The 13,404-nt window shown below is 36.2% G+C and overlaps 1 protein-coding gene across 1 annotated transcript in view; it reads left to right on the top strand.

The window, feature by feature from the left end:
• The window catches only part of ZNF732 (zinc finger protein 732), a 36,707-nt gene that overhangs the window by 18,314 nt on the left and 4,989 nt on the right, over window positions 1–13,404 (top strand). Inside the window, 1 exon segment of the mRNA XM_045391959.2 lies at window positions 11,210–13,404. Within this exon segment, the coding sequence (XP_045247894.2) occupies window positions 11,210–13,404 (2,195 nt within the window).

Genomic DNA, 13,404 nt, shown 5'->3' with positions numbered 1-13,404 from the left:
TCACCTGACCATCTTATCTCCCTGCATGCACACATTTATAAGTCAGAGCTGCCCTGCCGGGTCCAGTATCTATAGCAGTAACCAGTCCTTTCTCCAACTGTGCACTGACCCTCACTCATGGGTTCTTGATAACATCTTTTCTTATTCTGCATTTTTTCCCTCACAAACACTCTTTCCTGTGAACACAGTATGCCCCAGGTCACCCTGCAGGTGCCTAAATCCAGGCCCTGTTGGAAATCAGATGTCCGTGAGTTCAAGGCAAAATTGTTGGATGTGGTTATTGCAAATATAAATGTAAAACAGAAAAACAGACTTAATCCTCCAGCTGGAAAAAAGGAAACGTATTTACTCCTTCCTTTTCTTAAAATATTTGACTTATAAAACTTTTATATGTAAATTATTTCTCTGCCTTTTATCTTTTTTGATGTTTTTTGTTTGTTTCTTCTTCTTCTTCTTTTTTTTTTTTTTTTTTTTTTTTGAGACAGAGTCTCACTCTGTGACCCAGGCTGGAGTGCAGTGGTACGATCTTGGCTCACCACAACCTCTGCCTCCTGGGTTCAAGCGATTCTTCTGGCTCAGCCTCCTGAGTAGCTGGGATTACAGGTGCCCACCACAACGCCCGGTGAATTTTTGTATTTTTAGTAGAGACAAGGTTTCACCCTGTTGGCCAGGCAGGTCTCAATTGCCTGATCTTGTGATCCGCCCACCTCAGCCTCCCAAAGAGCTGGGATTACAGGCATGAGCCACTGTGCCCAGCCTTTGTTGTCTTCTATGTCTCTAATTTGTTTCTATTCTATTTTTTATTATTTTCTTTATTATCCTGACATTGAGATTATTCTTTTTCAAGTTATTTAAGAATTAAAGTTACAGTGTTTGAGATCTTGTTTCATATAAAAATATATTACTATAAAATTCTTTCTTAGAATTGCTGTTTTTACATTCTTTTGATATGTCCTGTTTCTATTTTCATTTGTTTCAAGATACTTTTTGATTTTTCTTTTCTTTTTCTTCTTTGACCCATTGGTTGTTCAGAAACATGTTGTCTAATATATACATATTTGTAAGATTTTCAATGTTCACTCTCCTATTGGTTTCTCATTTATAAAACTGTAGTTTTAAAAACTTGATATGATTTCAAGCTGGGCTTGGTGGCTCACACCTGTAATCCCAGCACTTTAGGAGGCTGAGATGGGTGGATCACGAGGTTAGGAGATCAAGACCAGCCTGGCTAACAAGGTGAAACCCTGTCTCTACTAAAAATACCAAAAAATTAGCCGGGTGTGGTGGCGGGTGCCTGTAGTCCCAGCTACTCAGGAGGCTAAGGCAGGAGAATGGCATGAACCTGGGAGGTGGAGCTTGCAGTGAGTCGAGATCATGCCACTGCACTCCAGCCTGGGCAACAGAGCAAGACTCTGTCTCAAAAAAACTAAAAAAACACAAATAACTTGATATGATTTCAGTCTCTGAAAAAATAAAAAGACTTGTATGTCTTTGTTGTGGGCCAGATTTAGGATGTATCCTAGAGAATGTTCCATGTGTGTTTGAGAAGAATATAAATTATTCTTTTGGATGAAATGTTCTATATATGTCTTTTTGGTGCAGTTGTTTTATAGTGCTATGCAAGTAATTGTTTTCTTACTAACTTTCTGTCTGAATGATGTATTAAGTAGGGCAATATAGTCCCCTCATACTATGTTTTTCTGTTTCTCCAGTTCTTTTAATATATGTTTATATATTTATGTGCTTCAATATTGGGTACATATATATTTTTAATTGTTACATTCTTCTGACAGATTAGCCTCTTATGACTATATCATGAAGTTTTTTTTGTGGCAGTTGTTTTTAGAAGTCTATTTTGTCTGATGTAAATATAGCCTTTCCTACACTGTTTTAGTTATTACTGGCATGGAATTTTTTTTCATCCTTGAACCACTAACCTATGTATTTCCTTACATCTAAAGTAAGTCGCTTGTGCGCAGCATGTTGTTGATTTTTTAAATCTATTCAGACATTTCATGAGTGTTTTAGTTTATTTTTTGCATTAATAACAGAATATCCTACAATCGGTAATTTATAAAGAATAGAAGTTTACTTACCTCACAATCTCGGATGCTGAGAAGTCCAAGAGCATATCATTCCCATCTGATGACAATCATATTTCCACATCACAACGTGACCAAAGTGTTGATTCTGATGGAAGGTGTACACCAGAGCTCACTTTTATGATAGACCCACTCATGATGACTAACCCACTCATGGAATAATGATACTGATCCTCTCATGACCTTATAACTTCTTAAAGGCCTCACTTATTAATTTTCTCACAATGGCAGTTACATTTTAACATGAATTTTGGAGGGGAAACTCAAACCATAGCAGTGTGATTTTATTGCATAACTAAATTTTTTTATATTTAAAGGAATTACTGATTGATAAGAACTTATTACTATCATTTTGTTCATTGTTTTCTGACCATTTAGTAGTTTCTGTTTTTCAGTTCTTTCATGCTAACCTTCCTTGTATGGTATTGAGTTTGTTTCGTTTTTCTTGTTATATGCTTTGGTTTCTTTTGTGTGTGTATCTTCAACATTTTTTTTTTCATAATTTCCAAGAGACATAAAATATCTCATAGTTTAAAAAGTCTAGCTTAAGGTAACAATCTAACTTCTTCTTTACCCACATAGGATCTTACTTTGCTTCTCAGGATGTTGTGCAGCGGTGGAGTCACAGCTCAGTGCAGCCTCAAACTCCCCAATATCAAACAATTTTCCCATCTCAGCCTCCCAAGTAGCTGGGATTACAAGCACATGCCACCATGTCCAGCTAATTTTTTTGGTATTTTTTGTAGAGACAGGGTTTTGCCATGTTGCTCAGGTTGGTCTTGAATTTCTGGGCTCAAGAAATCTACCTGCCTTGGCTTCCCAAAGTGCTAGGTTTACAGGCATGCATTATCAGGCCCAAATACTTATTTTTTCAAAAAGAATAAATAGCTTTCTGAAATCTTTATTTTATTTTATTTTATTCAGGTATTTATTTTAGAGACAGGGTCCTGCTATATTGACCAGGCTGGTTTTGAACTCCTGGCCTCAAGCAAAAGTTAACTTCTAGGTATAAAAATAGTAAACAGTTTACTACCTTTAACACACTGTTTATGTCACACTTTACATCTTTTTATATTATATATCATTAACAAATTATTGAAGCTCTATGCTTTATTCACTTTGTGTGTGTGTTTTTTTTAATTCTAATTAGGAACTTTCTTTCTTTCTTTTTTTTTTTTTTTTGAGACGGAGTCTCGCTCTGTCGCCCAGGCTGGAGTGCAGTGGCCAGATCTCGGCTCACTACAAGCTCCGCCTCCCGGGTTTACGCCATTCTCCTGCCTCAGCCTCCCGAGTAGCTGGGGCTACAGGCGCCCGCCACCTCGCCCGGCTAGGTTTTTGTATTTTTTAGTAGAGACGGGGTTTCACCGTGTTAGCCAGGATGGTCTCTATCTCCTGACCTCGTGATCCGCCCGTCTCGGCCTCCCAAAGTGCTGGGATTACAGGCTTGAGCCACCGCGCCCGGCCACAGGAACTTTCAAATGACTTTTAAGTTTGCTGATTTTTTCCCCCTGTATAACCGAGTCTCCTGTTAAAGCTTTCTGTTAAATATTTTAGTTCTACTATTGTGTAGTGCAGCTCCAGCATATCTTCTTGGTTATTTTTTAATGGTTTTCTTTATTATAATTGGTTTTCTCCATGCGTTGTTGCAAAAAATTTAGTAATCTGTGTACTTTTGCATCTTATCGAGATTTTTAAAGAAAATTATTTTAAATTCTCTGCTGGCCATTTTTTAGTTCTGTGTTTTATTGTTAGTGGTTCCTGGAGCATTTTTAGTTTCCTTTCATGCTGTTATGTTTGCCTGATCCTTCATAATTTGTGAAGCCTTGTTTTGATGTTCTTGCATCTGAAGGAGTAAATACCTGTTTCAGTCATTATAGACTAGTTTGAGGAGGTAAATATCTTCTCTTATTGGATTTCTGGGCTGATGAGATTTCCACTGAGATTGCAATAAAGTGCTTTGGAATCCAGTCACATAACTACTACTGGGTTTGCAGTGAAATTCCTGCTTGCACACCTGTCATCAGGGCATCAGACAGTTCTGGATTCTGTTTTTTGAGTAGACTGAACTTTCTTCAAGATGTTGATCAATATGACTGGCACTGAGGGAAAAATCCCTCCAGTTATATCTGCAGATTAAGGTGCTGATACAATCAATGTGAGCAGGTGTGGCTCCTGCTGTGTCGCCCTTGCGAGGTGTTTGGAAATGCTCTGAGCCGATGGACAGGTTCCTAGATGAGCATTACTGACCCTTGACCACATCTGAGAGGGTGGGAAACTGATTCATAGGGCTGCTTCAGGATACATAACTGAGACCAAAGTCTTCAGGTCTGTTTCTGGGTTCATGGCATTTCTCCCTCTGGATTTCTAGGTGGGTAGGACTTCTTCCAGACTCTAGATGACAGACACCAGAGCTTGGTTATAGGACTGCTTCACAATTCACAGTGGGAATGAAGTCAGCCAGCATGCCTAAAGGAGCACATATACATGTGCTTTTTGGCAGGTCCCAGGTTAGGAAAAACTTCTTCTGGACTTGGTTGCATGGACTTGGAGCCAGGTTATAGTGCCACGTGAAGATCCACTGTCAAATAATTATTGGCAAGCCTACATCCAGGGGCACAAATGGATGTTTCTGTCTGTGAGTGTCTGGGCAGGATTTCTTCCACACCATGACTGACATGTGCAAAGGGTGGATTTGGGGCTAATTCACAGATCACAGATAAAACCAGCTTCTAAAGGCCTTTCACCTGAGGCATAGGACATTATAAATTCTCCTAGGTGTCTTCACAGATGGTGCTAGGGGCAGGAACAAAACCAAATGGTCTACAGCTAAGTCTACAATGAAAATTGGACATATTTTTTCTGTAGCTGGGACCGTGATGGGCAAGCATGCCACTCAAGCAAGGGCATGCCTTTTCAATACAGCCCTTGACATGGATTCCAAAGCTCCTATAAATTTCCTTTTTCAGGACATAACTGCTGCTGCTTTTTTTCTTTTGGCAGGATTTTTTACTATTGTTGCCCAGGCTGGAGTACAATGGCGCCATCTTAGTTCACTGCAACCTCTGCCTCCTGAGTTCAAACAATTCTCCTGCCTCAGCCTCCCGAGTAGATGGGATTACAGGCATGCGCTACCACACCGACTAATTTTTTTGTTTTGTATTTTTAGTAGAGATGGTCAGGCTGGTCTTTAACTCCTGACCTCATGATCCACCTGCCTCAGCCTTCCAAAGTGCTGGGATTACAGGTGTGAGCCACTGCGACCATCCATTTTTTTTTTTAAACTGCTGTACATTGCATGTCAAAGATTCAAAATGCTGGATCTTCATAAGTACATAGTCACAGTTGAAAACTGTAGTTGTTTAAAGGATTGTTTTTATGCTACATCTATATTATATTCTGTATTTTATAGGTCAGAATTTTTTATTCAAACTATTTTACTGGGGAGTCTTTTTTCATGTAGGTTCTCCTCAATTATTTCCTTTTTTTGTTTTTAATCTTCAAATTTCTATAGTAATTTTCAACTCTGTACCTTTTATGACCATGTGGTGGTTAATTCAAATAAAAATCATTGGGTTTCGCTTGGAGCAATTTAAAATATATGTATAATTCAGACATTTCTATAGCCTATAAAAGTTATCTATGTGGTGTTTGCCTGTGTAAATAATGCTTCTACCTGGTTTATAAATTTTTTTTTTGGTGGTCATCACTGTTTTCTTTTATAGGTGAGTAGTCAAGGAAACAGTAAAAAAATTACCACCTATTTATTGTTTGATTATATGTTATTCTGTGAGAGAAACACTTTTTATTTGAAGGTGATTTTTCAAAAATAAAACCTTTTTAGGTAGATATAAATATTTAGTTGTGATTAAAAACATAACATTGCTTAAAGGTTTTCAAGTGTACAGTCTAGTGGAGTTAAGTACATTTACATTATTTTGAAATGGATCTCTAGATTAATTTTATCAAAGTAAAGTTTAATACCCTATAGACAATAAACTGCCATTTTTTCCTCTTCAGCTCCTGATGAACACCATTTTACTATTTCTATAATTTTGACTGATTTTTATATTCTTATTGGTGTAATTATATAATGTTTTTTGTTTTTTGAGATGGAATCTCGCTGTGTTGCCCAGGCTTGAGTGCAGTGGGGTGATCTCGGCTCACTGAAAGCTCCGCCTCCTGGGTTCATGCCATTCTCCTGCCTCAGCCTCCCTAGTAGCTGGGACTACAGGCACCTGCCACCATGCCCTGCTAATTTTTTTTTTTTTTGTATCTTTAGTAGAGACAAGGTTTCACCATGTTAGCCAGGATGGTCTCGATCTTCTGACCTCGTGATCCACCCTCCTCGGCCTCCCAAAATGCTGGGATTACAGGTGTGAGCCTCTGTGCCAGGCCCCCATGTCTGTTTTTTTTCACTATCTCATTTTACTTCAGATAATGTTCTTAGGCTTTGTTTTTGTAAGATTGTCCTGCGTGGGAAATGCGTGAGGGGAGAAGAAAAGACACACACACACACAGTACCTTTAAGGGTAAACAGCCTTTATCCCATGTAAATGGCAATGAAGATATATAAGCAAATGATATAATAAACAAATTGCAATGGGAAGGGGAGAAGAAAAAGGAGATACATATATTTACATTCACCAGACTATGGAGGATTCACCACTAGACCAGGAAGCAATAGCCTGGGCTCCAGAGTCAGGCACCATACTCAGACTATGGAAGATTCACCACCAGACCAGGAAGCAACAGCTTGGGCTCCAGAGTTCGCCACCCATCCGTGCACAGATGGAGAGAGGTCTCATTTGCTTCAGTGTGGTCTGGGACCCTAGCTCTTTTTGTAATGAGTTGTTTGGCACGAGGCCCAGTCAGGGCCCTTTATGACTGGACTCAAGGAACACAAAAAGGTCAATTTGTTTTTGCGATGTCTGTTGTTTTTCAATAACTAACACAAAGGAATAGATTGAAGTAGAAATTTCTTTGAAACAGTGCTAGATGAACATCTCAAGGGGCTCACATAACCCATTCTGGGATTTGGTGACCATTGTTTATGTCATGTTCAGTTGAGTTCAAATTTAATATTTAACTTTTCCTCCACAAAGATGTGTCAGAATATCTGTTTTAAAATAAATATTGTATGTATATGTCACATTTAAAACTGATATTGATCTCTAAAGGGACATTTGTGTTGCTTCCAGGAATTGTCTTCTATAAATAATAATTACCATGCATGTGTAAATATGTATTTGAAGTCCTGCCTTGAATATTTTTGGAATATTTTGGATACAGTGATGTGGTACCAGGTGTATGTCTATATTGTTTTTAAGTTGTATACTTATTTTGTTTGTGTGTAACAATGGTGGTTTTACCCTGCTTATGTGAGTAGTCATTGAAATTCTCCTAATTTTACCCTCTATTTATTTGTAAATCTATATTTGTGTGTGTGTGAGAAACACTTTTGTGATTTGAAGATAATTTCCAAAACTCATACCTCTATCTCTTTTAGATGTTTTTGTTTTCAAAAATGTATAACATTTAAAATTTTATATATTTTTAAATATTCATCTTAGTCACATTTTATTAACAGTTTTATGCACTATATTTTTAGAATGTTTATCTTGCAAAGCTAACACTCAGTATATCTTAACTATGTACTTTTTCTATTTTCTTGCCCTTTATACAAACAATTCTATTTTTTATTTTTAAAGTCCAACTGCTTTAGATATCTCATGTAAGTTGATTCAATTTGTCTCTTCGTGACTTTTTATTATATAATGTCATCAAGATTTATCTTTATTGTACTTGTTTGAATATTTTTTGCTTTTTACAAACTGAGTAATATTATTTTAATAATTGAAATTATATTTATCAATTTAGTGAGAAATCTGCATTGCTTTTATTTGCTTTCAGGAACAATACTGCAATAATTATGAGTGTCTAAATTACTCTTCATGTGACCATGTGTGAGAGTTCATATTTTTTGCCAGATTTTATTTAGTTGATCTAGCTGTTCAGCTTTATACCCATCCTAAATTGTTTTAATTCTTTAGATTTGCATGTGTTTTGAAATCAGGAGCTGTGAAGCCTCTGAGATTGCTTCTGTTTTTGAAGATTGTTGGGTACTTCACTGTTTCTTAATTCCATATAATGTGGGGGTTGCCGTTTCTATTACTATAAGAATTTAATTACAAATTTGCCAGGGATTGCATTTAATATGTAGATTATATTGAGCAGTCTAGACCTCATTATTTCTTTTTTTTTTTTTTTTTTTTTTTTTGAGACGGAGTCTCGCTCTGTCGCCCAGGCTGGAGTGCAGTGGCCGGATCTCAGCTCACTGCAAGCTCCGCCTCCTGGGTTTACGCCATTCTCCTGCCTCAGCCTCCCTAGTAGCTGGGACTATAGGTGCCCGCCACCTCGCCCAGCTAGTTTTTTGTATTTTTTCAGTAGAGATGGGGTTTCTCCGCCTTAGCCAGGATGGTCTCGATCGCCTGACCTCGTGATCTGCCTGTCTTGACCTCCCAAAGTGCTGGGATTATAGGCTTGAGCCACCGTGCCTGGTGACCTCATTATTTCAAACTTTGAACAAGAGCATGCTTAAGTGTGTGTTGTTTAAATTCTATAAATATGTAAATTGTTTACTTTTCTTTATTTCTACTCTCATTCCAGTTTGGTCATTAAAAATAATCTGTAAAATTTCAATTTTTTGTGCCCTGACATGCAGTCTATCAAGGAGAATATTCTATGAGCTATTCAGAAGGGTGTGTATTTAGTTGTTGCTGAGCCGTGTTCTCTACAGTTCTGTTAGGCATAATTGTTTGATACTGCTTTCAAGTCTCCTGTTTCCTTATGAATATTTTATCTCATTCCATTATTCCTTACAGAAACTGGGGTATTTAAATATCCTACTATAATTATATTGCTTTCTTTGTCTTGCTTTAATTCTGTCAGTATTGACTTTGTATATTTGGAACTCAGTGTGGGAGAGACACACACACATATTAACATGTGTACACATATTTGTCGTTAGTTCCCAGTCAATGAACCTTTTTATTATTTTATTATTGTTTAATGTCCTTCTTTCTTAGGACTTTTTAAAGTATATTTTATGAAATAGGACAGTTTTGACTTAAGATGTACTTTGTATTACATAATTTGGACCTCTTATTTGGTTATTTGCATGAAATATCTTTTCATTTTGCCTTTTTCAGTCTTTTTAAAATCATTACATCTCAAGTGACTCCGGTGGAAAAGCAAGTTGGATCTTGTGTTTTAATTTTGGCAATCAATCCCCTTATTTGGTGTATGTATTTTGAATGGAAACTTTATTTCATAAATATTTGAATAATTTGCTGAAATAGACTTACTCGTCTTATTGTTTTACTGGATTATTTTATTTTTGTCCGTTATTTTCTTTTTCTGTCTTCCTTAGTGTCTTTTTTATTTTTGTATTGATACACCTTTACTTCTTATTTTTTGGTGTATCTATACAGATACTTTTTTTCTGGTATATTGAGAATTACATAAAATTTCTTTAAGTTAAAATAATGTATTTTAAACTGGTAAAAACTTAAGTTGAATTTGAAAATTCTTCTTCATTATATCTGCCCTCAACTTCATTATTGATGTCAGTAATCATATTGTTGTTGTATATTATTAACAGATTATGATGAACAGTTTGATCATTTTTATGCTTTCGGCTTTACAATTTTAGAGATGACAATGTTTTCTGTAATATGATAGTGGTACAGAACTTTGTGTATGTGCGTATCTTTTTCAGAAAGTTATGTATTTTCATATGATTATGTTTGGTTTTCTTGCATTATGTTATTTTCACGGGAAGATACTTCCTTGAGCATTGTTTTGGTAAGACATGTTATGCTAATGTACTTTTTCAGCATTTGGTTATCTTGAAAGGTCTTTATTCTTCATTTTTAGGACAGTTTTGCTGGTTATATGAAGACCACAGTTATAAATGACACATCACTTTTATTTTGCAGCTCCTAAGATGCCCGTTTTGAGTTTGATTTTTGAAACTTTGCTTATGTATGTGCTTTGCTGTAAATCTGTGTGTAACCTAGTTGAAGTTTGTTGAGCTTCTTCCTTTTCTACATGCTTTTTTTTAACTTGAAAATTTCTCAGTCTTTATTTTGCATTTTTCACCTTCATGATTTGTTTTTTGTGTTTTTAACGTTTACATTGATGTTCTCATTTTTCTGATTACATTTTGTTGTATGTTTCCATTTAGCTTATTCAGCATTATTCAGGTTACATTTTAAAAATTTGTACATCTTTGTTTTTATGTTGTTTTCTGAAAAATTTTAAATTGTTTAATTAGACCATGTTCTAATATTTTGTATACATTATAATATTTGCTTGTTATTTGAACATTAACAAAAACCTATCACAACCTTTATAATGTTGCTTTGTCCTGACATAGTCTGAAGCCAGTTGTCTTTGATACAGATTATGGGAACCTCTCATACATGTTGGAAGGATGTGTCTTGTCTAGAATTTTGTGTTTATTTTTTAGTTAAAAGGGTTTGTTCATGTTTCCTCTTAAGAGTCTTTAATCACTTGCTCTGTTGTCTGTATTTAGCACTTCAGTCTACTCTTGAAACATGTACATTTGGTCTTAGCAGACCCAAGCTTTCCTTCCAAAGTATATCACCATTTCTTTCAGCATTCTTTTGTTATTGGAGGCAGAAACCAGTTTTTGAAAGATCCCCAAAAGCCAGAAGTAAGGATACGTGTATTTTTCTTCTAAGTAAGAAGACAGGAATTGACAGTTAACTTCTAATGGCACAGTGCTATATTGGGGAGGAGGAAGAACTGTGGTTGCTAAATGTAACAAACCTTCCTTCCTGTTCTATGTGGCTCTTCGCATTGTGCTTACCTGAGGCATTGCATGTAACTCATTTGTAGATTTCACTAAAAGGCATTTTGATCAGTATATGTTTGTTACATGTGTATGTCTGTGAAGAAATTATGGCCTGTGGTATTTTGTTATGTCATCTTACTAATGTACTTTGTATAAGTTTACATATTAGATTTTAAAAGTATATTCATATGAATCTAGTAAGCAGGATAGTTTTTTTTATTTCTTTCAGCTATGTGTTCTCATTTCACCCAAGACTTTTTGCCAGTGCAGGAGATAGAAGATTCATTCCACAAACTTATATTGAGAAGATATGAGAAATGTGGACATGAGAATTTACAATTAAGAAAAGGCTGTAAAAAGAAGGTACAGAAAGCAGGTTATAATGAATTTAGTCAATGCTTGTCAACTACCCAGGGCAAAATATTTCAGTGTAATGCACATGTCATAGTGTTTAGTAAATTTTCAAATTCAAACCAACATAAGACAAGACATACTGGAGAGAAACACTTTAAAGAATGTGGCAAGTCATCTCAGAAGTTCTCAGACCTAACTCAGCATAAAGGAATTCATGCTGGAGAGAAACCCTACACATGTGAAGAATGTGGCAAAGACTTTAAATGGTATTTAGTCTTTAATGAATATAAGGTAATTCATACTGGAGAGAAACCCTTCATATGTGAACAATGTGGCAACATCTTTACCACATTCTCAAACTTTGCTAAATGTAAAGTTCACACTGAAGAGAAATCTTTCAAATATGAAGAATGTGGCAAAGCCTTTAATAGGTCCTCAACCCTTACTAAGCATAAGAGAATTCATGCTGAAGAGAAACCCTTCACATGTGAAGAATGTGGCAAAATCATTACCTCATCCTCAAACGTTGCCAAACATAAGAAAATTCATACCAGAGAGAAACTCTACAAATGTCAGGAATGTGGCAAAGCCTTTAATAGGTCCACAACCCTTACTAAACATAAGAGAATTCATACTGGAGAGAAACCCTACACATGTGAAGAATGTGGCAAAGCCTTTAGTAGGTCCTCAGTTCTGAATGAACATAAGAGAATTCATACTGGAGAGAAGCCCTACAAATGTGAACAGTGTGGCAAAGCCTTTAGACAATCTGCAACCCTTAATAAGCATAACAGAATTCATACTGGAGAGAAACCCTACCCATGTGAAGAATGTGGAAAAGCCTTTAGTCGGTTCACTACCCTGAATGAACATAAGAGAATTCATACTGGAGAGAAGCCCCACAAATGTGAAGAGTGTGGCAAAGCCTTTATATGGTCCACAGACCTGAATAAACATAAGATAATTCATACTGGAGAGAAACCTTACAAATGTGAAGAGTGTGGCAAAGCCTTTGGATGGTCCGCATACCTGAGTAAACATAAGAAAATTCATACTGGAGAGAAACCTTATAAATGTGAAGAGTGTGGCAAAGCCTTTATATGTTCCAGAGCCCTGAATAAACATAAGACAATTCATACTGGAGATAAACCTTACAAATGTGAAGAGTGTGGCAAAGCCTTTGGATGGTCCACATACCTGAGTAAACATAAGAAAATTCATACTGGACAGAAACTTTATAAATGCGAAGAGTGTGGCAAAGCCTTTAGACGTTCTAGAGTCCTGAATAAACGTCAGATAATTCATACTGGAGATAAAACCCCCAAATGTAAAGGATGTGGTAAAGCCTTTAAGCGGCCCTTATATCTTAATCAACATAATAAAATTTTTACTGGAGAGAAACTCTAGAAATATGAAGAATGTGGCAAAGCCTTTGAATGATCCACAAACCTGAATGAACATAAGAACATTTATACTGGAAATAAACTCTACAAATGTGAAGAATGTGGCAAAGCTTTTGGATGGTCCACAATCCTGAATGAAAATAAGAGAATTCATACTGGAGTAAAACCCTACAAATGTAAAGAATGTGGGAAAACCTTCAAACAGTCCTCATACCTGAATCAACAGAAGAAAATTCATGCTGGAGAGCAACCCTACAAATGCGAAGAATGTGGCAAAGCTTTTGGATGGTCCACAACCCTGAATGAACATAAGAAAATTCATATGGGAGACAAACCCTACAAATGCAAAGAATGTGGGAAAGCCTATAAACAGCCCTCACCCATGAATAAACATGATAAAATTCATAATGGAGAGAACCCCTACAAATGTAAGGAATGTGGCAAAGTCATTACGTCATCATCAAACTCTGCTAAACATAAGAGATTTCATACTGGCGAGAAACCATATAAATATCTAGAATGTCATAAAACCTTTAATAGCTTCACAACCCTAATTAAACATAGGACGATTCATACTGGAGAGAAACCCTACACATGTGAAGAATGTGGCAAAGCCTTTAGACAGTCCGGAAACCTTTATGTACACAGGAGAATTAATACTAGAGAT

The sequence above is a fragment of the Macaca fascicularis genome, chromosome 5 (genome assembly GCF_037993035.2).
Source record: "Macaca fascicularis isolate 582-1 chromosome 5, T2T-MFA8v1.1".
NCBI lineage: Eukaryota > Metazoa > Chordata > Mammalia > Primates > Cercopithecidae > Macaca > Macaca fascicularis.
The sequence above is the reverse complement of the archived record's forward strand: the minus strand, read 5'-3'. Positions and strand labels throughout refer to the sequence as shown.